This window comes from Pseudopipra pipra, chromosome 5 (genome assembly GCF_036250125.1).
Source record: "Pseudopipra pipra isolate bDixPip1 chromosome 5, bDixPip1.hap1, whole genome shotgun sequence".
In the NCBI taxonomy this organism is placed as follows: domain Eukaryota; kingdom Metazoa; phylum Chordata; class Aves; order Passeriformes; family Pipridae; genus Pseudopipra; species Pseudopipra pipra.
Genome location: NC_087553.1, coordinates 21,768,218 through 21,795,472, shown reverse-complemented (window position 1 = coordinate 21,795,472; position 27,255 = coordinate 21,768,218). Strand labels below are relative to the sequence as shown.

At 39.7% G+C, this 27,255-nt stretch overlaps 1 protein-coding gene across 2 annotated transcripts; it reads left to right on the top strand.

The window, feature by feature from the left end:
* Positions 1 to 72: 72 nt before the first annotated feature.
* On the top strand, positions 73 to 27,255 carry LOC135414301 (BPI fold-containing family C protein-like). Of its 2 annotated transcripts, XM_064654919.1 has the most exons (17): positions 73 to 2,077; positions 7,673 to 7,798; positions 9,764 to 9,820; positions 10,127 to 10,238; positions 12,324 to 12,452; positions 15,374 to 15,529; positions 16,241 to 16,304; positions 16,395 to 16,455; positions 17,912 to 18,003; positions 19,568 to 19,741; positions 20,735 to 20,788; positions 21,728 to 21,898; positions 22,532 to 22,599; positions 23,973 to 24,015; positions 24,886 to 24,952; positions 25,951 to 26,027; positions 26,551 to 27,255. In XM_064654919.1, the coding sequence occupies exons 2-17, from the start codon at positions 7,696 to 7,698 to the stop codon at positions 26,626 to 26,628; spliced, it is 1,506 nt and encodes a 501-aa protein (XP_064510989.1). In that variant the 5' UTR covers positions 73 to 2,077; positions 7,673 to 7,695; the 3' UTR covers positions 26,629 to 27,255. The 2 variants fall into 2 exon arrangements, with proteins under 2 accessions (XP_064510989.1, XP_064510990.1); XM_064654920.1 differs by lacking the exon at positions 9,764 to 9,820.

Here is a 27,255-nt window from a genome sequence, read left to right as displayed (position 1 = left end):
GTCGCGGCACCGCCTCAGCCCGGCCCCGGCCCCGCCCCCGATCGCTGCCTCGGCGTGCCGCGCTCTGACCTGCGCGGCGGCCCCGCCCGGCCGCGATCGATGATTGGGCGTTCGGCTGCGCGCGCGCCCCCTCAGGCGGTGTGGGCGGAGCTGCCATTGCTGCGGGTGCGACCCCGGCTGTGCCTGTAGGCGCTGCTCCGTCCGCCTCAGCCCCTACCCTGCCACCGACGGGAGTGATCCCTGCGCCCTGGCTGCCCTCCTACTCCTCAGTGTAACACTGGGTCAGATGGTGTTACAGAATCACGGAATCTATTAGGTTGGAATCCTCTGAGATCGTTGAGTCCAACCTGTGACCGAACACCACCTTGTCTACCAGACCATGGCACTAACTGCCATGTCCAGTCTCTTCTTAGACACCTCCATGGACAGTGATTCCACCACCTCCCTGGGCAACCCATTCCAATGTCCAGTCACTTTTCCTGTGTAGAACTTCTTCCTAATGTCCAACCCAAACCTCCCCTGGCACAGCTTAAGACTGTGCCCTCTTGTCCCACTGCTGGTTGCCTGGGAGAAGAGACCTACCCCCACCTGGCAACAACCTCCCCTCAGACAGTTGTAGAGAGTGATGAGGTGTCCCCTGAGCCTCCTCTCCAGGCTGAACAGCCCCAGCTCCCACAGCTGCTCCTCATCGGACTTGTCATCCAGTCCTTTCACCAACCTCATTGCCCTTCTTTGGACATGCTCCAGCACCTCAATATCCTTCCTAAATTGTTCTGAAGCCAAAAATGCCAGCGAAAGCCTGGTGCCGGCTGCATGTCAAGCCACTGGCAAGGCTCATGGAAATGCACAAGGGGAAGGGCTGAAGGAGGATCCTGCCCCTGAGACTGCTTAGTTTTATAAAGGAACCTGACTTTTCTAGACCAGGCTACTGAGTTGTCATCTCAGAAGTGGTGTTACAACACCTTTGGTCAAATAACCTCACCGGAAGTATTAAGTGGTACGAACTGAAATTTACTGGCTCTAGGTCACCTGTCAAACATGGGAGAAAATCCCCTCCCTACGTCTTGGATCTCTACAAAAAGTAGTCTCAGGTTTATCTGGAAATAAACACTCCACTACTAAGAGTACTAGTAGTAGTACTAGTACTTAGTACTACTAAGTATAATGTTGATTGGGGGAATAATGTAAAAGGCACAATTTATTTAAGTTTTCACTTTGTTTAATGAATTATGCTGAATTCAAAAAGCAGTGAATTCAGAGGTAGGTAACAGAAAAATGCATATTCTCAGATCATCTTGGGGTTTTTTCTAATGATAAAATTTACTTACATTTCTCCATACAAAGAATAATACAAGAAATGTGAGGTGCAGGAAAACTGGTATACTTTCTAGAAGTATAATACTTAAATAATAAGAGAAATCCAAAGACCTAGCTTGCACAGCTATCACAAAATACAGCTGCTTATTAGGGCCTTATTCACATTGCTTAACCTTATAGAAACAACCCTACTTGTGTCCTTTCAGCACTTAGAGAGCCAGTCAGAAAAAGGACACTGAAACTTCAAAAATTCTCTTTTGGGCTACATGTGGAATTTCCTTTATGCCATCTGAACATGGTCATCCAACCCAGGAAAATGTGGTTGCTAAATTTTCATTTTAGAGTTCACCGTCAGATACGTCTCAAACTGAAGGGCAACCATCATCTTTTTTCAACATGTCAATAAATTCCTCAGTGGAAAGGTGATGAAAGGAAAGGCAAGGAATCTACTGAGGTGGAACACCATTCATTGAGCAATGGAAGAGCTGATGCTCGTTACAATCAGCTCAGTGTAACTTATCAGGCCCTCAGTGACAAACATTAAAACAAGTGATTTCCTGAGAACCTGCACCCTTTGCCACCCCCCTTTTTGGAGGAATGCTTAGGCTGTTGTCATCAAATGGGGTCACATCCTGGCTAAATCCAGAAGAGCGGGTTGATGGAGCAGAGGGGGATGAGAACGGAATTGGCAAGAAGGGTAGAAAGGACTGTGCCTGTCAGAAACTCTGCTTTGTGCTCTCTGAAGAAGGTTGAATCCAAAGTGAGTCATGCTGCTGCCTCAACCATTTTCCATTGGCCATGAATGTCCTGCTATGTTTCATTCTTTAGAATTATCCCTGTCCCAACCACATGCTGTTATCCCACTGGCTCCAGGGCATTTTAGTCTGTGCTCTTTTGAAAGGGTGGAGGAGGCTTCCCTTCTTTGGGAAATGTCCCTGGCTACAGTTGTGGTGCTGCCAGGAGAACCACCATTTCAGTAACTTGCACAAGCTGAAGTGATTGTGTGGCATAAAATGGTTCTGTTTCTCAGAGGCTGGCTATACTCACTGTTAGGTAACCAGCTACATGAGTTACAAGTGAGCATTTCTACTGCCATTCTGTGAATTTTTCCTTTGAATTTTATGAGTCATGCCATAATGTAAGGTTTAGACACGTTTTCCACACAGCACTATTAAACAGGAAAACCTAGGAAACAATTAGGATGAAAGGCTAAAACATTTTCCTCAGCTTTCAAGTCTGGAAAATTTCAAATGACTCAACACTACCATTATTTTTTTTCCCTCACACATCATCCTAGAAGAAAGGGCTATTATTTTATGAGTTACAGTTTTTCTCCACCATTTTAATTTTGTCTCAGTCTGCAGACAAAAGATTTTCAATGGCCACATATGACATTGACCTCAGGCTGGGAAGGGCACATGCAAAACAGTACAGGAAACCTGTGTGCTTAAAACCTTGAAAAAATGGTTGTGTAGAGAAGAATTTTGACTTTCAGTATAGTTCACTCTTATCAGAAATTGTGAATTATTTTTAGGTAATTCCTTAAGATAATACACAGTATGGTGACAAAAGAAAGCTCCTTGTCAGTAGTTTATAATGGTTGTTAAAGACAATATTGTTTCTCAACTCAAAGGATTTTATTGAGGATTTTTCTTCCCCACATGATCAGTGTGAAACACAAGCAATAGAACCTGTTCCACCAAAGCAGTAAAATCCTACTGATAGTCCTAGTGGGTTCTCTTGAGAAACTTGAAACTTAAAGCTGTAGTACTGTTGACCTAGTCCTGTGGCAGAGGAGAACTATAAAGAGTAAAGGTCTCTTTGGTTCAGTTACATACCTCATGGAAATATTTTTTCTTCCTGAAAGTTGAGTGTGGTAATAAAGCTGTGAGACAGTGGACCTTCTCCATTATTTTTCTTTATGTATTTGCCACTACAAAGAATGTATTTTATAATACATATAAGTAAATATGTATGTGTGTATATGTTAAACCTTATGATGCACATATTTTGAATGACAAGGGTCACACTGAAAACTGTGAAAGAGGGTGGAATGAGAAGAAGGGTATGAAGGCTAGAGTGTCATCAGGAGATCTGTGAAAGTCTGAAGTGGCATTTTAAGTGTGCCAATGGAGGAGGAGGTTCAAATCAAAGCTAGTGGAGAGAACCTCCTAACTTCTTACAGCTTGCTAGTGGTCAGCTTTGCTCCTAAAAGGTATTTTAAAGACCATTGTGTTGATGCTTTATAGCCAATACATTTAGTGGAGCTCTGCTTTATGCTGTCTCAAATTGGTTGAATACAGATGACTCTTAAGCAGTGTCTGGAGTTTGCTCATGTAGCTCTTAACTGCACTGTTTCTGATTAAAATCTTGATCACAGGGAGCAAAGGACCTTTCAGTGGGTTTTCTGGAGTTTGCCAGATTTCTTCAAACCTTTTTAGCTACAACTACATTTTCTTGGATTTACGTATTTTTAAAGAGTATTAAATTGCTGGGAGTTGTGTGCACTCCGAGATCAGAGTTTGATATCTTTGCATTAGCAGACGAAAATCATGTTTCTCTGGGTAGTAAAAAGAGGCTCAGGTTTTTCCTAGGGAGGTTATTGCATCCACCTTTTAGGAATCTTACAGGACTGCAATTTGTGTGAAACCAGGGTGGTAGCTGCTGAGGGTGAGAGAGTTCCTCATGCTACTGTCAGCTCCATGAAAGTAACAGAATGGTCGGACAAGACTCTAAGAGTGAGCCAACAACTGGGAGAGAAGGAAGCTTAGAACAGAACTATGCAAATGATGGACTCGGGTCTGAATCTAGGCAATTCAGATTTCAGACAAATAAGGCCTGCTGCATTTCTGCTCAAGGTCTCAATATATCTTACTCTTCTACTGTCTCTTGGGAACCAGCTTAAGTGCACCCTTACAGTTCTTAGCTGTGAGGGCAGCATGCAGGGCAGCGCTAGAACAAGGACACTGATTTTTGTTTCACTAAATGGTCTTTGGTAAAAATGAACCTTGTGGTCCTAGGAGGCTCAAGTGCAAGGATAAGGCAGTTACAGAGGTCAGCAAAATTAACTCAATGGATCCAAACAGTGACGATGGTTTTTTCCATCAGCTCATCAGACAACTGCCTCCCAACATTGTTATCCATTGTTAATGGAATCTGTGTAGGCATTGCAGCTATGCTATTTATTTTGCAGCCTGACACAGATTAATAGTTCTCTGGCAATCCTGCTCCAAGGTTTTGAAAGCCTTTATGAAGGGCATCAGTAGTCAAGCCACGCTCAGGAAAAGCTGTGGTAACACAAAGCTTTTGCAAAGCCTCTGAAAAATCAGGGGGTGCCCCAGACATACTCACAGATACAACCTGTGGGGGCAGGGGTGGCTGTTGCCTCCTGTGGATTCTGTTGGAAGATTTCATTGAGCTATGTCATGGGCTGTCTCATGAGCTGTGAAGTGGATAGCATTGCTTTCCACACTGCATGGAGGAAACCACGAACAGGAACTTACTGGAGTTTTTCTCATTCAGTGGGTATTTCCAGTAGTTGTGGAGAGAGATCATCTGCTTTTATGCCATTTAGCAAACTCCTATCTGTGTCAATTGCTGTTTTCTTTAAGCATTCCTTCAATATGTCTCTCCTATCAACCATATTAACTTTGTATTCCTTTTCCCTCAAGAGGTGATTTTCCATATGGAATATCAGTGTGTGGGAAGGGTTAAAATCTTGAGGCTAGTGAGTCTTTTTTGCTTTGACATTGTTAAGTGAGCTGCAGAAACCCTACCTGTTCTTGAACATGCTGCAGAGTAACTAGAGACAATGGAGCAAAGGAGAAACTGAAAAATCCAGTCCCAGTTCTGTGATAACAGCAGAGATATTTTGGAAACTAAAGTGCTCTTTCTGGACCTCAGGTTGGGTAGACACTATATTTGCTATTGTGTTTGAGAACTGTTTGTCTTGGGTTTGTTAACTACTGGGGTAACTAAATTTTTCAAAGGGAAAGAAATCCTTCTGTGGGCTGCATATTGGAGAGTTTTGTGCAGGACCAAGGCAAGATAAGGACAAAATTCTTTTTTAAATATACTCTATTGTATTTCAGAGGATGGTCAGTTTAAGCTAGTGTGTTTTTATGGCTGTATTAAACCTCTACAAGACAACTATAGTGGGATTTTTTGTTTGTGTGGGTTTTGGTTTTCTGTTTTGTTTCGTTTTGTTTTTTTTTACTGCAGGAGCTTGCTTAAGTTCCTAGGTGACTTTCAGCTGTAATCTTTATTGCAAGTCTTATTTAAAGTTTTTATAGATTGTTCACAAAGGAGAAACCAGATGTATCTACAGACTGGTAGGTGGAGTACTTCGTTAGGGTGAGAGGTACACAGTCTGAAACAAAGAACTTCATCTTTTTTCTCTACTTCAAGTACTTGAATACACTATCTCTGAGAAGACAAAAGAATTAAGATAATTATTTACATACAGAAATTGGTCTATGCCTACTCAGTTACTGAAGATGAATATCAGGGCAATTTGTCTGACATCTATTGTCCTTGGCAATACAATTGGCAGCTCTCATTTAGTCTATCAGGCAGCTGACAAGTTCCTTCTCCTCAGGTCTGCCTGCCTCAGTCATCTGACTGACCTTGTACAATCGATCCTGGCATCTGAGAGAGGCTTGGGGCTTGGATGAAGCCAAGAATATCAGCCTTGGAGTGCAAAAATAAAGCTTGTTGGTGTGAGTAAGCGATATGAAATGATACTGCCTTTTATTCCCAGGGCAGTTCCATTGTTTGTTCTTTCAGCTTCTCACTCAACATCCATTTAAGATCCAAACAAGAACATATCAAAGTACAAGTGTAAAGCACAGTAGTGACCAAGATTGCTGTTTTCTGTTCCTCAATGTGAATGAAATGCAATGGGAATGAGTACCTCATCTGCATCAATGCTTCTAGCAATCCTGCTGGATAAATATCTAGGAAATATTTATGTACTTTAATGACAGAAAAATCTGTCTTTCTGGTTTCACATTGATTTTTAATTGATCCTTATTAATCAGGATTGAAGGTGGCATGTTTGCAGGAAAAGCTAGGATAGTTTTTGGAAAGAGTTTAAGTTTTGTGACTTCAGCAGGCTGTTGTGCATAATATTACATTGCTACCTTAAAGCATTTATTTTGAGTTGCTTAAAATAGACAAAACTAAAAAGGCATAAGAACTAGAGATGGAGTGACCAATTAAAGAGGGCATTTTCAAAATTTGTCCCAGTGTGGATTATGTATTCAGAATGTTGTTTCCCTGAAAACACTTTTTCTTGCATGGTATCTTGGGATAACTTTGTAAGGATTCCTCAGAGAACCGATATCAGGGCAATATTGAAAATACATTTTGTCAACCTTACAGTGCAGAAACCACCAAAGGGCAGTTTTTTATGAGTTACTGAGCAGAACATAGATTTTCAACCATTTAGAGTCTGACCTGATAATATTAATTACAACACCAAGAAGTAAGATACAAGTAGAAGAAGAAGGTAGAGGTAAGACTACCAAAGGGTGGTGGGGTGTGGGTTTTTTTGGTGAAGGGGAGGGTTTTTTCTTGTTTTAATTTCATTTACATGTGTTCTGCCAGATTATGGAAAACTATCAAGACCTTTTGCTACTTATGAATTAGTATGGTTTTGTACATAGGCAGGTACCATGATCCCAATCAGATGTGCACATCCAGAAAAGGATGTGTCACTCCCCTCTCTGGTAAGGCCAGAGTAGAGTTCCTGTAGGTCCCTAATAAAGAGTTTTGTAATGCAGCACTGAGAAGACTTGAAGCTGTCTTGAGAAACAGTATTGTTATTTCTAGGAAATTGAGCAGTGGCTGTCGGGATGAATGCAAGAATTTTGAACAAAGAAGTCTTACTTTTGTACTGGAATGTGTCACAGGAAGATACAATTTGTCTCAGCTTTTGTGAATCTGTGTTGTGTGGTTATGTCTCACCATGCAGTGGCTCACAGTCTTGCTTTGCACTGCCACAGGCTCGTGCTACGACACCTTTCTCTACTCCTGTGTGATGTTCTTCTGCAGGAGGAAGGACAGATGGTAACATTAAACAGCCAAGACATGGATGTGGGGAAAGGATAGAGTAGTGGAGCAGAACTATTCAGTCTCGCCAATAGCTAATACCTGCCAAAGTGATATCCAAGGACTCAGAAATATGTGCTTGCTCCTACACTGACTGCTTCATGCAATAAAATCATAGGCTAAACCTCTCTTGCCTATCCACCCTTGTCCCAGTTTCATTGAGGGAAGTCATGGATACAGATTTTTTGCAATTCATGGTACTCATCATTTATGAAAATGTTTGTATCATAAATGTTGTTAACAGATCCCTGTGACAAAGGTGAGAAGATGCTAAAGACATGGTATTTTGTCCTGCTGTGTTGGCTGTCCTTGCGGCTTGAAGCTAATCCTGGTCTTAAAGTGAGGATTACTCAGAAGGGGCTGGACTATGGTATGTCTAACATTGCCAGAAGTTAATTTATCATAAATACTCTATGTACAGAATATAGTTGCTTAATAAAGGTTCAGTTTTATTTAAGGAACAAGCTCCTTAAATATTGAAGTAGAGTAAATTCCTTTTGTCACCTCACACCAGGAATACCCTTTGTCTCTTCTCTCACTTATTTCCTTCTTTTTTGTGTATCCCAAGTGTGAATTTATCTTTTATTGGTGACTGCATTCTCCTACAGTCCAACCATCTTTCTACTACATCCTTCATATTGATATACTTTTTAAGAACCATAATTAGAAAGTCATATAATTGCTTCTTTTTTAAAAAAGTGTCAAACTCCTGACTTAAAGTGCAATATTTAATTGAAGATAGTAAGACACAATTGGGACAAAAAGCTTAAAATCTTGGAACAGCCAAATAGCCACCTTTACTCTCATTCCTCCATTTGACATGGCATAGCACCTGCATGTGCCATTCTTCAAAAAAAATCTAGTGACTGCCATAATTCTGCCCCTTAAACAGAATATTGTCAATTTCCACAATATATTTTCCTTTCTCTTTCTATTCATGCTAACTTTCACTGTCTCCTACCTAAGACTTATTCCATGGGTGTGGAGGGCACGTGGTACAATTTCAATTGTTTACAGAATTAATATTAATAATAAAGGTTAACAAGGCACAAATTCAACAAAGGCTGGGTCATGCTAAGGATTAATCGTCATTTATGTACTGAACATGCTGACAGGTAAACAATGGACTTGTGAGATGAAAAGTAGAAGCTTGGGGTTCATGTCTTTGAGATGAAAGCAAGGATCAGGTCCACTTATTTTATTGTATGAATATTGTTTTAAAGGCTTTTGAGGAGTTGAAAAGTGCGGGGCAAACATCAGTCACCCAAACCAATATTGACCTCCCTTGCTTCCTAGGGATCTCTCATGCCTTTAGAAATGAGAATTCAACCTGGTGTTTCTCAGCATGAGCCCAGCAGTTTTTGTGACGATTAGCATGGTCTTCCAAGCACCGAATGAACAGACTAAGTTGGCACACCCCTGCATTAGTAGTAAGAACAGACGTTAGCAGAGCTCCTCCCAAAGGTATTTCTCATGTTTGAAGAGCTTGGTGCTTGACACATCCTCTCCCTTCATGTGAGGTTTGAAGGCTAAGGCAATAGATCCTGCCTGCGTGCTTCTTGCCTGCTGCAAGAACCTTGAGAGGAATTTCACCTGGGATCACTGGCTGACTTCAGTGACAGTTGTAAGAGAGCTTTAAGTTATTTCAGTGAGAGCCCATAATTTGCTTTGGAGACAGGAATTCCCAGGGAATCATAACTTACTTCTCCTTCATAACAGATGCATTTTATGAAAAGGTATTCCAGTGTTGAGTTATCACAAATTTCAGTTCCTTGATTTTTTAATACTATAGAGCCTAGTGGAGAAAAAAATCCAGATATTTTCTAGTCAGCAATTGTGAGGCCAAAAGCTAAAGAAATTCATGGTAAAAACCTCTGAAAGCAGGATATCATTCAGTATTAAAATTTCAGTTTTGTCTTAATCCAAGATAAGTGAAAAAAGGAAGATACAAGGAATCTGGAATTTAAAGATGCTCTGTTTGGTCATAATAGGGTCTGTGTGTATTATCATTGCACAAGTAGCATCAAAACATTCAAGAAAGTATGGATGCCTTAGAGCAAGGGAAGCAGATAAGAAAATAAGTCAGAGATCTGTTGCAGGCTTTAATGGTTAAGGTGCAGTGGCAAAATATATATACTGTGAAATAAATGGGAAGAAAACATTTAAAAGGATTGTCTTTCAACCTCAAACAACTTCCTGTACACAAGCAACAATCCAGATAGTTCTGCATTTGACATACCAGCACTTCAGATGCATATATCACACTTTTTCCATAACTAAACACTACATATAGAAGTCACCTTTCTACTTTATAACTGGCTTTTTCATCCAACAGGTATGAGACAATCTGAGGTAAAGGTGATGACCAAGAATTTTCCAAGCTATCCACATTGTGAGTGAAGGAAGTATAACAGTTTCAGAAATCTGACAGGAGTTCTAGAAGATGAAATACAACTCAGGGACAAGATGATCCTAACAGATATTTTTGATCTTGGGTTAAATGGTTTGTATGTGAGGCTAAGAGAAGTTATAAATGCGTATATACGTAGTTGGAAGGAGATCTAGGTAAGGATCATAGAAGCAAAGTGTTTCAAGAACTGTGTTAAAAGTGATGATTAAATTATTTGGCAGTATATATGGACCTTTGGGTGCCAGAATCCAATCTGCAAGGCACGTGCTTTCCTATGTCCCCTTGTAGGCAGGAGGATTGGGATGGAGCTCGTGAAGCAAGCAGTATTGAAAGAGACCTTCCCAAGCTGGAGCGGGCAGGAGAGTTTGTCAGTTGTTAAGGTCAACTATGTAATTTCTAGGTAAGTAAAGGAAATAAATGTCAAAGTTTTAGGATCAAGCAGCTTATTGTTACCACATAGTAATAATTATGTAGCCACTGTTTTGTTCAGCATAAAATTTTAATGGTTTATCTAACTCTGCTTCCACTGCCCAAACACTGACTTGTTTTAAAAGTACTTGTTCTACTACACTCAGAGATGAGCTTTATAAAGCTCCCAAAGGAGAACCCTGGCTGGTTTTTTTCAGTTGATTTGTATCAGAGTTTGGGGCAAGACAGGTGTAAGCATGGTTGTGATACAGCAGGGGAAATAGGTGGGAAGGAGAGCAGAATTGGTGTTTTTAACACTCTGCTATTATAAAGGACTTGTAGCGGTGAAAATAATTTGTTTGTGTTTGATGAGAAAAAGCCAGCAAAGGGATAAGATATATGCAGGGGGTGGTGTATGTGGGCTGATGTGGCAGGAAGATGACTTCTGCTGAATCTTTTTGGATGAATTTACAATGGTAAATCACCATTTTGACTGGATAGTGCTCGACACCTACTAACTGCAAAGGAAAATCTTTGTACCAGGAGCAACCAGTAGAGACACAGTTTTATAGAGTTTCCTACAAGTTCTCCAAATATGGAGACTAGTATGAAACCAGGTTTTTCTACAGTCTTCAATCCCACCTTCCAATATGCTGCTCAGTAGCATTTTACTTCTTTGCAGGTTACCCAGAGGGAGAAATACCACTCTGAGAGACTTCATGTACTTTCTGCTGGATAGGGCCTGCATCCCTTTCCTAACATCCTGCTTTCTGGCAATTGTTATACCATTTTTGCTATGCTGTCCTTGTGCCTTAATCCCTGTACAGCTGAGAGAGTGGCGTTCAGAAAGGCTGGAGAAGAAGAGACTGTGGGGGTGGAGGTGCATGTGTCTTACTGCATGTCTTCCACTGTCTGCTGGGTGTTGATTATAGAGAATATGGAGCCAGATTCTCCCAGGGGCACAAAGTGAAAAGGTGATGGGCAAAAAGACATGCTACATCAAGAAAAGTAGAGAAGCTAGGAAAATTGCTAGAGCACCAGAACAAGGGCTGAAAAGGCTGGGGAATCTGGATCCTTGGACTTGTTCAAGACTCAGGTGGGCCAGAGCCCTGAGTTCTTCCAGCTTTGAGTAGGAGGTTGAACCAGAAAAATCTCCTGAGGTCCCATTCCAACCTAAATTATTGTATGATCTTCAAAACCTCAGTTCATTCCCCCAACCATAGTTCTTGAAATTGGCCACCATCCCAGTGGATAATCTGATTTTAGCTCACTGCAAACAAGACAACTAAAGGCAGAGTTACTGCTCAAGATGTTATTGGAAAACTATGGTCATTTTAACTAAGGATAGTTGGTGCCTGCTGCCCCAGGGAAAGCAGATTAAAGACAATTGTTTCGGAGATCTCTGCCAGATATCAAGAAACAATGAGGAATGTATACTACATGATAAGATTGCAGCTGATATCTTTACAATGTTCAACTCAATTCAACACACCCATTTGAAAGACAATATCCTTGATTATCAGAAACATTTGTTTTGGAAGGGAAATATTCAAGTAAGATTTTGTTTAGAAAAATGAATGCTCTCCAGAGCCCTTTGCTTAGGCAAGGAAGCAGAATGTGAAAACAAAAACTTTGATGCTCTTCAGCAAATGCAGCATTCAGACAACCTGGATTTACTTATAGATGTGGCATCTGGGATTAAACATAGATTTATTTTTTCCCCAGCAAGGAGATTTTACTTTAAGGAGGTTTTTTTTCCTGAGGCAAGGTTTTCTGGGGGGAAAAAAAAAACAAAACAAAACAAAAACAAAAACAAAACAAAAAAAAAAAAAAAAAAAAAAACCAACCAAAAAAACCACAACAGCATGCCTGATATCAACGATTCTTTTTCCAAGGATGCTGTGAGGTGAGGTGTAATGTCTTTCTTTCCTAAAAATACAAGGGTCAGTCATTTCTGAGAAATTCTTTTACTGAAGCATAGACTTTGCCTTTTATGGCAGAAGGGTTTTCAGTGATCAGGAGTCCTTCTTACTCTTTTGGCATGCACTCTAATAATCCCCCTTTCTGTATTCTGTAGGCTTAGAATTAATGCTGTAGATTTCCCAGAAACTTCTGCTTCTTTTATTCCTGGCACTGGCATTTGTCTGTCAGTGGCACGGGCTTCTGCTACAATCAGTGCAGACTGGAGAATGAACGCATGGCTGCTGTAAGTATTGGACAGAGAGATGCACGTGGGAGGGGGTGGTTCTGGGACATATACTGGGTATTATTTTTCAGGTCAGATATGCTGTATCACTTAACAGCAGTCTAAGAACAATCTATTTGAATAAACTTATTAAGAAGGAAACATCCCCTGACAACTAATGCTTTTTCTTTTTTTTAAATTATTCAACCCCACAGGTTGTCTCTGTGGAAAGTATCAGGTCAGACATCTGTTAGCATGCTCAGTTTGTCCAGACATGATATTATATGAATACTCAGGGCCACAGAGTTTGTAATAGCCCACATTTGTTACTTTCTTTGTACAGTTTAGCTGGAAGGTTGACTCTATAGCTAATTATCCATGTGCTGGTACAGTGTATATTGCCTTCCAAAGAGCTGCTATTAAAGGAAGAGGACTGTCACAATGCCAAGCATTCAGAATTTCAGAAAGTCCAAAATTTAGGTCGCTATGGAAAACTGACATCTTCATAAGTCTGTGTAGTATGAGATTGTTTTTAATGACATGATTGCATACTGTTTTTTCCACTTTTTTCTTATCTCAGCATTTTTGCCATGGAATTTTAATACAATAGTCTAACTTTTCTTGGGGGTGTTGGAGGGCTAAAACTTCTGGGATATCAGAAAGTTTGCAAGGTGCTAATCTCTACAATTTAGGTTAATAGAGCAACTGGTAACAGCAGTAGGTTTTGCTCTACTGTGAGCCAGATAGCACAGCAAGATGGATCACCAGGCTGCAAAGTTTCACAGCATGTCCTGATTTCAGAGGAGCGTGGACATGCAGTTCTGCATTCAGTCTCAGTGAGACTGGTGGCTGTAAACTGCTGTCACTGTGCCCCCAACCTCTCTGTTCTTTCTTCTGTCAGACGAGTATTATGAGGAAAAGGAGACTGTGTTCAGCAGGGCAGATCAGCTGTTCCTAAACACTGAAGTCACCTCTCGCTCTTGCTCAAGGATAAGGACCTGGGCATAATCTGGAGAGACTCCAGGCATATAAAACTCCAAAGACTTCACAGACAGCAAGGGAGTCAGGGAGCTGTCATGCGTGATTTTGGCAGAGCAGATTGTGGTGGAGGTGGTCAAAGCTGGCTTTGGTGGAATTTAGGGGGCGAAGGGGTTTTCCTGCCTTTTTGAAGGACTAATCTGTGCTGCTTTGTCCTATGCGATGTTTTGTGAATGACTGTGAGTTTAGACAGATCTAGAATATGCCCTACTCTTCATCTCCTCTATCTTCTAGTCCTACATGTTGCTTTCAGAACAGCAGATTAAGAGGGGCCAGCTGAAAATGAGCTTTCCAAGTGAGACCATTGACAAACCACCATTCCTGGGCTGCTTCCAGGATCAGGAAGATGGGTCTTATCACAGCTTTTTAATTGCAATAGTGTTATTCATTTCAGCTCTGGTGCATTTCCAGCTCTCACTGTAGTCCTTCTCTCCACTACGTCCCAGAGCAATCTGCCAGTCATAAAACCTCCTAACAGGCCCATTGCTCCTGAAGGCCTAGAGCTGTGACCCTGCCTCAGGAAATCAGGATTTCTTCTGAAGAAGAGTACATATAAGGATGCAGGAACAAAAGACCTAAGTAGCTGGGTTGCTCCCTACCTCCCATGTAGCCCAAAAGGGGAGGACGGCTGAGATCCTTTTCCAATGGTCCCTGTCACTGAAGGATGAGTATATCTAGGTTGGAAGGATCTCTGGAAGTAGTTTTGCCCAGCCTCCTGCTCAAAACAGGAGTCACCAGACTAGATCAGATCAGCTCACTAGTGATGTTTTTTAGCCAAGGATGATGATGCAACAATCTTTCCAAGTAACTTGTCCCAGTACTCACAACTCTCCTTGGGAAAATGTTTTTCCTAATGGCTTCTGGGATGGTAGCTTGGTTAGGGACTGGAAAATGAGGATCTGAAGAGTGGTGCTTCCTCTACATAGCCACTTAATGAACATATATGAACTGAAACAGGAGGTTTAAAATGGTAATGGTGGTAGGATGAACTTTGTGACTGGCAATACGAGACATTAGTTTGGGTCGGGGCAGTCTATGGTTAGGGTAAAAATTTATCTTTTGGGATTACAGCTTTTTCCAGAGATATTTTGCTTTGACTAAAAAAATTAAGAGGAAGGAGGAGAGATTCATGGTTTGAGCTTCATATTGGACACGGCTCTTTCTCTGTAGTATGGTGCCATCACTGTAGAAATTAATGCCTGGGAAAAGAAAACTCAAGTAATCAAGATGAAAGAGTTAAAAGTGATGTGTTTAGTGTCAGTTCTGTTACAGTAAATGAGGTTTTTATAAGGCTGTTTAACATTCATTCAGCTTTTAATCCTGCTTGGCTGGTCTTCAGCTTCTACAACTCCTAACCAGAAGCCTAATTTAGAATACCTAAATTTTTTGGAATTTAGGTATAAAGATATTTTTGTTGGGGGTCTTAGTAGGGATTTTTACAGAAAGGAGAATGAATGGGTTTGGGGCAGAACAAAAAAAATGTATACATTTAAAAGAGTTACTGAAACAGGAAAGAGGAAAGTGGAACAATTACAAAGTTGATAACACTTGGGTTATATATTTATTAGCTAACTGGCTTCTGCTGTTGCAGTCCCAGAGACCTCTAGGGTAATCTATCATGAAGGACTGGAATGTCTTGTGCTGCTGTGAAATTGTGACATTTTTGTAAACTTGTCAAATCCTGAACAACACTGGAAAATTCATGTCCTGGAAACACATACATATAATCTGTTTTTGAATACCAGGCATGTCCCTAATCTACTTTAATCCCTAGAAAGCCCATTCTTCATTCTAGATAATAGAAGCAAGAAGTCCTTTCAAACTTGATTTACAGGCAGTTTCTTAAATTGTTTCCTTACAGCAGATGTTTTATTGACTGAGTTTGACTTTTTTTGTCCAAGCAGCAAAGGCAAAGGAGAAATTACTGTGTCCATCTCAGGACTGTTTATTTCCATTATCTTCAATGTGTCACGGGATAGCACAGGCCACTTGTCCACGTTGCTACACAATTGCCAGCTGAGCATTGGCAGTGTAAAAGTCAAGTTAAGTGGAAGATCTAGGTACGTACAACAATTTTTCTAATTACCCTTTGGGAAGTGGCAGGGTTTGTAGCATAAGGGACACTTTTCAAATTTTGATTTCTAGGGATCCAGTTACAAAATGTGATTAACTATTGAAGGCTCTGAAAGTGGATTTTTAATGTTCTGTTTTCCAAAACAGACTCTTCTGCTGAGTGTGTGAAGTGTGGTTAATCTACATTTCTTTCTGCATGTGCCAGCAATTGAGCCGACTGGACATACTGCATATGAAAGCATTGACATTTGACCATATTAAAGAGTACAAGATTGCAAATGGTGGTTCGTAGATGTAAAAGTGATGTAGACCTTTTGACAAACTGACCTACAATTTGAGAATAAAGCTTTCAAAAGAGACTATGAAACAATGCTTATAGTTCTTATTTTGATTTTCTAGAATTTTTTTTCTTACTCATAGACAAAATGTGGCTAATTGAGCATCATTTATCAACACGTTAACATGAACATCCACAGCTATGCAGATTGGCTTCTATATAGCTCTTCTGAGACTGAGACCACCTAACATTTGTCTGAGACTCAAATTAGTAAACAGAGTCAACTTTTCAGTCTGCCATATTGCTGTAATTGCTTCTTGTTAATATAAATGACATTGATGTCCCCGTCTGCCAGATTTCATTTTTTGAAAGTTTTCAACCCATGGTAAAAAAGCCACTGTGTTCATTTCCTTTCCTCCAGCTGGATCTACAGCTTTCTGTCTGGTTATCTTGAGAAGCCCATTCACACCAAATTGGATAAAAATGTAAGTTTGCAAAGATGGCTTCAGATAGTGAAGGGAGGAGTTAAAACACACGCCGCCTAACATTACTGACTTGTCTCTCTCTTCCTATAGCTATGCCTAAATATCAAATACAAAATCCAAATGATGGATGCACAGCTTAGAAAGCATAAGGGTGAGTTGCTGATAACAGCTTTTTGTTAAGTAATTTTCATAGTGCTCAAATTGTATCCTTTTTTATTAGAATCCAAACTATTTCTGTGTTCGTGGTACCAAAAAAAGTGAAGGAAGAAAAATACAGCCATTTTTCTGTACCTTAACCTATTCCATGTTCCATCCTAGAAATCTCTTGCATGCACTTTATATAAAATATTCAGATTTCTTCTGTGCCCATAGCAAGTCACCTGTAATCTTTCAATCTGTTGTAGCTGACCTGTGTTATTTCCTTAGATTTCCAAAATGAGCATTTTCATGTTGATCCTTTGTGCTCTTGGTACTGTGAACAAAAGACTCGTATTCAGTGAGGTAACGAGATGCTGTAGGAAGACACTGTCACACTGAGCATGTTTCTTTTCCCATCAGTAACAATTCCTGTGTCACTCTTGCAGAGACATGAATACAATCTGTGTTCAAAAAGCATATAAATATAAGATTTTCACTACTATAATCAATGCCACAGGTTTTCTTTTGTTGTTGCTGTTAGTTTTTTTACCCTAAGATTAAGAATATTTGTTGTTTTTCTCAATTCAAATTAATTTGATTCCTGTAACTAATATAATTCAGGTTATAGAGTTTGTTCCCAAACAAACACTCTTTACTTTTCATTGTGGATATTTCTATTATCTGCTCTGCTATTCAGAAGCAGAGTAAGTAGACGTTTATTTTTCCTAAAATGACCTATAACTGCCATGTGCCAAGCAGTGCCAAGTATTACTGAAAATCATAGTCATCAAGAACATTTTCTTATGCAGCACATAATTAAATACTTCAGGTTCAAGGGCACTCCAAGCTGTGCTGTCATATTGAGGAGTTCATAATCTCAGTGTGAATTCACCATTCTTTAAACCCATCTCATTTTTATGCAGTATGAACAGACCTTACAGTCCGATCAAAAATAACAATTAGACTGAAGCTGCATCTGAGCGCCTTTCAGAAAAATTCTTCAATCATATTGACAATAAAGTGCCCTCTATTGCTGTGAAAAAAATCCAGTTTCTTCAACTCTGATTGGCAGAAAAATGTGCTAATGTCATCTTCCAAAGTATTTAGTAGTATTTCCCAGTACTTCACTTATCATAAAGGAGAGTTTAGTTCTCTTGTGCAAATACGTAACAAAAAAGGAGACTCTGCCCTAGATTTTTCACTGCACAGGAGAGACTTCTGCAAAGTGTATTTAGTTGTGAACAGCAGGGGAACAGGCCTAAATCAGGAGATATCAGTGACTTTTCCAAAGGGAATAGTCTTACTAATTCCCAAATAACAATTTCTTTTTTAATTGTCTTCTTCCTTCTCCCATTATTCTTCTTCAGATTCATCATTTCTATAATGTCTTTGTCTTTAACTAAGCAATAACTGTTTGTGATGTGTTTTTGTAATAATGTCTGTTTTGGTTTTGTCCATCATTCTTCTAGTCTTAAGCCAGATTGACACCTTTGCACAAGTAGACTATTCCCTACTTAGTTCTCCAGCAGTCTTCAAATCACACATTAACTTGGATTTGAAGGTAATTTGTCTTTAATATCAGTGTGCTTTCTAACACTTTTCTGATTCTCTTTTGAGTTGATTCATTTTATTTCACTCCAGTCTTACTGAATCTCTCCAGTGTTTACTTAGAAAAGCAATAAGACATTTGGGAATTTTGGTCAAGAGTTATTTTGGAAACCGAATGCAATTGTTTATTTAATAAATTAAATTCATTTGTGTAATTAACCAAAGCTATTATTTAGAATTAAATTAATTCAGAGTTGAAACCCTTCAGAGGGGCTTTACAAACAGCATAAAAGTGTTCTTTAGATATACAGCTCTTGCACTGCGGCTTGGTCTTCCGCCTGTTAGCAGTGATACATGATCTGTGATGGCTACCAGTGTGATTGCAGTCCAAAGCATTTGTTTTGAGATGACTCAGCATCTTATATAAGTACAGGTCACACCCAAAAAGAAGACTCCTCACAGACAGTCCTTGAGCAGTACATAGCAGTTCCTGTCTTATCTAGTTTTCACCTTTGTTGGCAAGAGATATCTCAGCAACACCCAGCTTTTCCAGAAGTTTCAACAGCCCTTGTCATCCCAATCACTCTCAGAACTGACTTCAGTTAAGAAAGATTTGCCAGAGCTGTGGTTGAAACTCCCTCTTGGTTATTTTGTTCAAGCAACTTTCACCACCCACAAAAAACTCTTTGCAAGCAGGATATACATAGCTTAAAAGAACTAAGCAATTAGTTATCAGCTCCTGTAGCTATCTAGAATTTACAGGCTAAGCTTTAACATGTGGACATCCCACTGGGACACCTGATGACTCATTTTGTCAGCCAAGGAAGTTATTGGTCTTGGTGCTCCTTGGAACAGGCTGATTGTCGTCTTCTAACTTTCAGCTTTTTTTTCTTAGGGTTTTATACCTTCCCTTGTCAGTGTTTTTCCTGTTGAATCTTCCAGCTACTAACATTCACAGTTTCAGTAATTACATGACTTGCTATCTGTACTACTTTCCTTACATGGCCTGAACTCACCTACCTCTCAATTTTAATAGTTATTTTCTTAGCATACCTGAATCAAGGTCCCCTACCTGTGCAGCACCAAAATTAGGTCTTAGAAGACTAGCAGCTGGGCCAGGGCTAAGACTTAGGTGATATAAAAGGCTCCTTTGTGTGTCCCTGTCCTAAGCAACTTCCAGTGCTTTTTGGGTGTGCCTGAAGATTTTCTTGAAATGTCACCCTTAAGATTAAATTCACAAATATGTCTTTGCTACAAGAGAAAGAAAACTGTGGTCTAGAGAATTATTTTTTGCATGTGTGTCTTGTAACTGCTGTTCAGAATACTCACTTGAATGCTCAAATTCAAACTTTGAAAGTACAGCACCCAGATTTTCTTTGATTCCTGCAATTGTTTAGAAGAGCCTGAATTTGCTTATTTTCAGGGCATAACACAAACTTATTTGCTTATTTCATGGTTTCTTTAATGTCCAGCTTTTCTTCAGATTAGGAAGAATTCTTCCTGTTCAACCACTGCTAACGCATTCTCACAGATACAAATGTTTCAACTAAAAATATTTGATAATGATTTTTTTGCAGGGCACAGTCTATCCAGTAGGTAATCACACAGACCCTCCCTTTATGCCAGCTCCATTTGCTCTCCCAAACCAGGGTGATTCCATGATATACCTGGGAGTCTCCAATTATTTTCTAAAGTCTGCTTCACTGGCTTACTACAGAGCAGGGGCCTTTAACATCACCATCTCCAAAGAAGTGAGTATAACTTGCATGTAATGGAATCACAAATATCAGCAGTATGGATAGTCAGGTCAGCAAAGGAGACTAACACATTATCTTTGCCATTTCACACAGATTCAGGTCACACTTCTACCACTTGTAGGAAGGATTCATGACAATCATTCTGTATGTCATAATTTAAAATAGTTCAAGCCCCCTCAGACCTAAGTCTGAACTTCTTGTCAGCTCTAGGGAAGGAATGACAGATATGAACATCACAGAGTTGGTGTGCCAGGAGTGGCAGAAAGAACCAAAAAAAAAGCTTTTCTCTGCATGGACTGCACATAGGAAAGGATGAGACAAGAAAAAGTGTACTGAAGCCACAGTCTGCTGCACAGAGGCCCACAACAGATATATTGGCTATGTTGAGAGCTAGAATAAATCCTTAGACTTAATGGAGCAGCAGGATGAGGCAAGAACATACAAGGAAACTAAGCTTTCAGCTGTGGTTGAAGAATATACAAGACCTCTCAGAAATGCTAGTTTCCACACTGGCATTTGTACTCAGAGTTTCCAATAAGTTTTGCTAACTGAAACAATGCTAAGAGGGTCTTTATGGATGCTGGTGACATGAATGGCACTAACAAACATCATCACAGTGGCTGGCAGCAAAAGAGCAGATGAGATTTTTGAGTCCTTGCCTCTGACATACTCAGTATATTTCATCTGAGAAAGTTTCAAAGGCAGGATGTCATGTCTGTTCTTTCAAAGAATAATGCTTGTTCACTGGTTTGTTCATTCACTGGTACGTGCTTCTGAATCAAGTCCATGAGAAATCTATCTCTCTTTTGTCCCGCAGAGCACCGAGGGTTTCTTAGGAATCACTCTCGGGCAAGGAAATACTAAATCAGAACATGGATTATCTAAAACTAAAATAAACAGGATCTATTGTTGGGGATTTTTTTTCCAAAGAAAACGTAATTTTCAGGCTGGTATAATGATGATCTAATTTATTTTATTTGTTTACAGCTTGCTACTACTTTTAGCTTAAATACCTCCCTACTCAAATATTTTGTCTCTGAGGTGAGTACTGTTACTTGTACAGATCTTTTAAGAAAAATCAGTATCTAATGCTCTTTATGGATATTATCTGTGTGTTCTCATTTGAAAAAGTTTGGAGGAGACAAGGAAACTGGTTTATGATTAGTGCAAAATTCGAACATACACATCTACCCCATGATAATTCTTCCTAACTATATCATACTACACTTTAGTTACTCTCTACCCCTCTAAGTTCTGGATTTGCTCTCAGTCTTTGAAATAGTTATAAAGAACAAGTGGTAGCCATCTGTGAAATCAGTCTCCTTTTATTCCTATTCAAGGTAATGGTATCTCTGCTATTGGTAGCCTGACTTCTCTTTGCAAAGATTCCTGATTTTTGACTACTGGAGTTTATATACAGTGGGAAATAATAGTCATGAGTCTATACATGTGATGCAAGAAATTAAGATACTGTGAGTTGCTGTAAAAATAGGGCAACACTTACTATAAGATGATGAAATTCAGAATTTGTGGAATTGCAAACTGAAGTTTTGTCCATTAGGAGTTTCTCTACTTTTCGAAAGATTGGCTCTTTTGCAGGCTGTCACTTTTCCAAATACTTTATAAAGTGATTTTTTTTTTTTTCCTGGAATTACTCATTTCCCTCATTTCTTTAACATGCTAATCTCCTCCTCTTGAAATACATTTTTCAGGAACAACCTCTAAATTGCTTCATTATAGATGTTTAATATCAGTGGGTTTAAAACTTCACCATTCGTTTTATCATTTCTGAAACTCAAAGTGTATGCAATGCAAAATTTGTCATTTCAGTTGGTGTAATTAAAATGAAGTATATTTAATATTGATTAATTACAAGAGAATTGGTATACAACACCTGATTATGATGCAGCTACAGAAACTGTAGCTTAAGAAAAGCTTAACTCTGCACTCTAAGTTTTTTTCCTCCTTGAACCTGCACAGACGTCTCTGAGTCAGGCATCAGCGTGCCCAGTGCTGCTGAATCTGATGGCCACTTTGCCTCCTGCAGTCAGTTTAAATGCAGACAGATGTGTCCTACAGATCACTGGTTCTGTAGAAGTGTTTGCTGCTCTGCCAAATTCAACCACCCAGTACATCTTTACAGGGAATCTGGTAAGTAAAATGAGCTAGAAGATAATATTCGGTGCTGGGGCTGAACAAATCACACAGTAATCTTCGAGGTCCTTTGAAAATCATAGAGATCAGCATAAAATAGCATATACTGGTCTGCCACAAATATGCATACTGTTCTGTTGCATTTCAGAGGGAGCAAACATGCACCACATACTGTAGAATTTAATGGATTTAATAGGCAGGTGCAGAGAGCTACTTAGGAAAACCCTTTTTTCCATATGGGAGGTTGAGTGATTATTCAAGAGTAAATTGTAATATATAAAAATGTTATTGTCTGATGCCCAGTCTTCCTAACATCTTTGTTATAAAGTCATTTCAGACATCTTTTCATGAGGTTGCAAGTGAACCATTAGGTCAGCCATGCAAGGACTTAAATGATCCTAATGATAAGGAGGCAATCAGAGCAGTGTTGTCATTTTGCTCACACAATCTCAGTTGCTGGCAGAAATCGGCAAATTCACAAATGCTTTCACTATCTATATGTATTGACCGCATAAAAAGTTTAGACATTGTGTTTCCAATCAAAAAAGTAATTACATTTGTGCCTGTATCTAAGACAGTATCTATTTGTGTATACAGTCACACAAGACTGTTTTGTTTTTTTCCCTGCAGACAGCCAGTACCACAGCCAATTTGACAATAACCAAACAGAAGTTGATTATCTCATTACTTCTGAAGAGGTAACCAAGAAAAATTCAGAAAGCAACATCAATGATCCCAACATTAGGACACAACAGAACTTATTGTGTCAGCCTGACAGTGGTTGTTTCACCATGGCAAAAAGAAAATTAGTTATCTTCTTTCTCACAGGAACTCTTAAGATACTTTCAACTGGTTGGTTTAAATCTTTCAGATGAAATATAACAATACTGTGGAACAACCATGTCTCCTGTGATACTTCCCCTTTCTGTAGGTTAAATACCTTTCCAGATGACAACATTCAATTTATTATCTTAAAGGCATCTGTTTCAGTCTGTGCTGGTGTTGGAGTAGTTTATTTAAAACCCGCTAAATGTTGCTGCCATGCCAAGTCTGAGCATCATAAACAGAACTGCTGGAGTGCAAACCCTGCACAGGACCACTGTCACTAGCTCTCTGTATGCCTTCACATGAGGGGAAGAAAAAAGTCAGACTGCACAGCACACACTCCAGCAGCAGACCATCAAACAAATGAGACTGGAAAGGTGTCTGTAGTTCGAATCAAAGCTCAAAGCTTTTTAGATTTTTCTTAGATCTTGCTAGTTTTGTGTTTACTTTATGGTTATTCTCAGTTGTCTTAGAAAAATTTTATTAGCACTTTGAGCTGGGCTGGGTTTACAGCTCCTTTCTCCATAAATGCACCAGGTAGATAGAAGTGCAGACTTTCAGGCAGGTAGCCCACATCAGTGCTTCTTCTTGTTAGCTCTGTACTCCAAGTTGGGCTAGAATTCCAGAATATATGATATTTTTTAATCTATTACAATTTTATTAAAGAAAAATATAAGCAGCCTTTTCTTAGTTTTTTGTCACTGGACCTTTTTAATGGGAAAAGAGGATTTAAAATGATCAGAGCCTGTCAGTGCAAGTTTAAGAAGTAATGGTGCCACTCACTTAGAGCTTTTGACACGAGAATGTGTTCTTCTGTTCTTCAAAATTTTGTTTTTTCTCTGGGATTATGTTTACAATGATCTGAGGATGCATTACAGGCATCAGTGGAAAAAGTTAGGAAAGGATATGAGTTAATTCAAATCACAATGCATATTTGAGGAATGTGTAGTTCAGCCATTGGAGAAATAGCAATTCCAGGAAAAATTGATTTCCCAAGTCTTACAGCCCAGAACTAAACGTGACTGTAGGAGGAGATTAGTACCAGAAAGTTCCCAGTGATTCTATAACTCATTTGTAGTTGTGCCAGTTTTAGTTAAAAGCTGTTGGGAATTAAAGAGTCTTTGGCAAAGTTAAATGTGTGAATCAGCATGAATTCAGTATGAATTTCCACAAAAGAATCTTCAAGCAGTGTGCATAAGTTGTACCTTCATCTTTTATAGTGAATTCTTTTACTACTTCTCTTCAGGTTCCAGTTCTCCCTCCTGCACTCCAATCTTGGCTTCCCTGAGGTAAGCTGATGGTTTCAGTGCCTGGAATAAGTAGCTGACCCCTTCAGAGATAAAAGAAATAGTTCTGAACTTGCTGCTGAACAATTATTGGTCTGTCTTGGGGACATCATCTGTCACTACTCTTTCTACTTTGAAGTAGTATATGCTATGCTTTTCTTTTTCTTTCTAGTAAGAGGAAGTACCTCTTAGAGTGTTGTGTTGTTTTGTTTTTTTCATCAGAGGCTCAAATTGTTATGGAGTCTGCCTGGGTTCAGGCACAAGTCACAGCTGGACTGAGTATGTGTAGCAGTTGAAGTGAATACAAAGTCAGGCTTAAGCTCCATATTGTAAATTATCTTAAATTACTTCAACCAAATAACATAAAAACAGGATTAAAAAAAAAAAGGGAATAAAAGAAACAGGATGCCACTACTTGGATCCTTCACTGTAGACTGAGAAATTATCAGAGAGACTCTGCAGCAGCTCAGCCCAACCAATACCTTTAAGTGAAGGGAGGAAGAGACTAATCACAGTGGTGTAAGACAGAGCTTCAGGACAGGGCAGTTCTTGCCACCCAGAGAACAGTTCACATATGACAACTGAGTCTGCCAGCTGAAATGAGGTTGAACATATTTAATTCCTAAAGTTAAGGTTCAATCCAGGTATTTAACATACAGAAAAACCCCCACACCTTCAATTTAATTCATTGTGAGAAAATGGACACCTCTTTGCAACTTAAAATATATCTTTTTTTTTGCCTGAGATTTTCTCTGCCAAGCTCTGTTCTGATCTTTTTGCGTGTCACTTCAGTTCTAACACTCATATTCCTTGTGAAGCTCCAAACCCACAGGCATCAGGCAATAATCACCAAATGTGCTTTTCCCCATACAGCAGAAGTCAGTGGTGGAGAATTTTCTGTCGTATGCTTTACGGAGAGTAGTAATCCCAGTAATCAATGGTAAGGATTGTGGCCAGTTCTGAGCACAGCTGGGGGGAAAGAAAGACTGAAACCATAAAAGGGAGTGCCCATCCTTAAAGACTCTGTTGTGTGAGGTTTTCTGTTCATTTGGTGACACCAGGACAGGTTTACTCTGTGCTGGACTTTGATCCTGGTCATTCAGCTATGTAGATCAGGGGCTGGGACAGAGCAAGTCTTGGCTCCCTTTCAAACACTGGGCTTGGGTTTCATTTTCACTGCATGCAGTGTGGCAGCAGAGCTGAGACATGTTTGAGTCTCATCCTGACAAAGAGTCAAGCTATGAGCGGAGAATGGCCCAAACTGAGGAAGTGCAGAAGCACATTTGCACCTTTGGGCCTTGGGTTAACATCTCTTACTTTATCACCTCTCTGTCTTTGTGCTTCACCTGCTGCCACAGGCCAGACAGAATAGAAATCAGTTCAGTAGGATACAGGTAATGAGGGATGATGAAGAAAGGGATGATGGTGGAAAGAAGCAGGTGGAAGAGTACAGAAGGTGCCTCTCACATGAACAGAGGTGAGGAGACTGCTGTCAAAAAAAGTGAGCTACCAATGAGGAGAAAGAAAAGAGAATGAAAGGGCAGGATGCATGTTAGATGTTTGGAAAACCAAATAGGAATAGACCTGAGGCTTGACCCAGAAAAGTAGGGATAGATGAGAATAAGAGGAGCCAAAAGGATGAGAGGATCGAGTAGAGAAGAAATTGAAAGGAAGATGGAGAGTAAGGCAGAGTTGGAAACAGCAGAAACCAGATCTTGAGGGGCAGATAACTGGAGACAAACAAAGGCAGTGTCAGAGAGATAAGAGATTGTAAGAGGTTTAGATGCAACTTTTTCACAGGGTTTTTTGCTCCCTTGAGAGGCTCAAGGATGGCTAATTGAAGGGAAATTGCAAACACATTGAGTTCCTTGAGAAAGATGCTTCTGAAGTGCATTTTATTATTACATTCAAATGTATTTATATTTGTCCTTTCCAAAGATAAACTAGAAAAAGGATTTCCTCTTCTTAACTTGGCCCACACTAGCCTGACTGGACCTGCAATAAAAATGAATCAGGTGAGAAGCCAAATTTCTTTTATAGAATATTGCTTCTGTTTCAGGCCTGCATATTTGTGTGTTTTCCTGTGTTTGGTAAATCTAAATGTTGTATTAGTAAAGCTTTCACTATGCATTAGATATAACACACAAACTCTGGATCCAAAATGAGCCCCCACCCCCGCAGTTATAGATTGCAAAGGGTCCACTAGCCCTTTGGGGTGTGCCAGCATGGGGACATGACAAGGACAGTGCTGCTATCCCCTTAGGAGCATTGAGTGTGTGAGTCCTTGCTCCTCTGACCTTTCTCTAGGAAGGCTCATAGGCAACCTGAGTGTCTCTGGTAAGTGTTACTCAGCCTTCTGGAGTGTTAACCTACATCAAAGCCCATTCCTACCCTAAAGTTAACTAAAGTTCGGGAGGCACAAAGCCACTCTTGTCTCCTGCCCTGCTGAGGGGCTTACCACGGGATCTAATCCCAGAGTAGTGTCCCTGAATATATGTCTGAAATTTAAAGTAATTTTACGTGTTTTTCTTTCCTCAGGGTCATCTGGTTATTTCCACTGATGTTCACTACCAACCAGAGGACAGGGAAGATGAGGACCTCCACAGCCACTCCTGATGTCTTTTTACTTCTAAAGAATAATAAGATAAAAGTGTAGTTTTCCTTCTGTTGGCTTGTAGGGAGTAGATGCTATAACATTAGAAGCATGACTTTTCATCACTATTTTTAGTGTTTTAGTAAAACTTTTTAAGCACTTTTCACAAAGTGAATGTGTTGGTTTTTAGTACAGTGAGTGTAGCTAACTGTTATTGATGCTTTGGAAAACTTGTTGCAGCCTGATCTGAAGCAGCAACTGGTTCTTTTCAGTAGAGTTATAGACACCACATTTTGTTAATTTTAGGAACAAGTTCTTGCATTATTCAATTTATCTCCATTAGCATTAGCAAAATTTTGTGTATGGAGTGAGATCTTATTCTTTGTAAGCGTTTCACAATTTGTCCCTTTGTAACTGCATACCAAGAGTGGGAAGAAATTTATAAAATCCAGTTAATTGCTATATAGTTATAGAATCATATAATCTAGTCCAGACACTGGCTCAGAACAGGACTAATTATATGAGGTTATTGAGCACTGTGTCCAGTCAACTCTTGAATGCCTTCAAGGATGGAGATTCCACAGTCTCTCCATGCAATCTGTTCCACTGTTTAACTCCCTTCAGAATAATTTTTTTTCCTAATATCAAAT

Bases quoted from the DNA above. Each gene is read 5' to 3' on its own strand.
- LOC135414301 (XM_064654919.1), top strand. From the start codon at position 7,696: ATGCTAAAGACATGGTATTTTGTCCTGCTGTGTTGGCTGTCCTTGCGG. The intron at 12,453-15,373 runs GTAAGTATTGGA...TTGTCCAAGCAG, and splicing joins AGAATGAACGCATGGCTGCT to CAAAGGCAAAGGAGAAATTA. The intron at 15,530-16,240 runs GTACGTACAACA...CCTTTCCTCCAG, and splicing joins AAGTTAAGTGGAAGATCTAG to CTGGATCTACAGCTTTCTGT.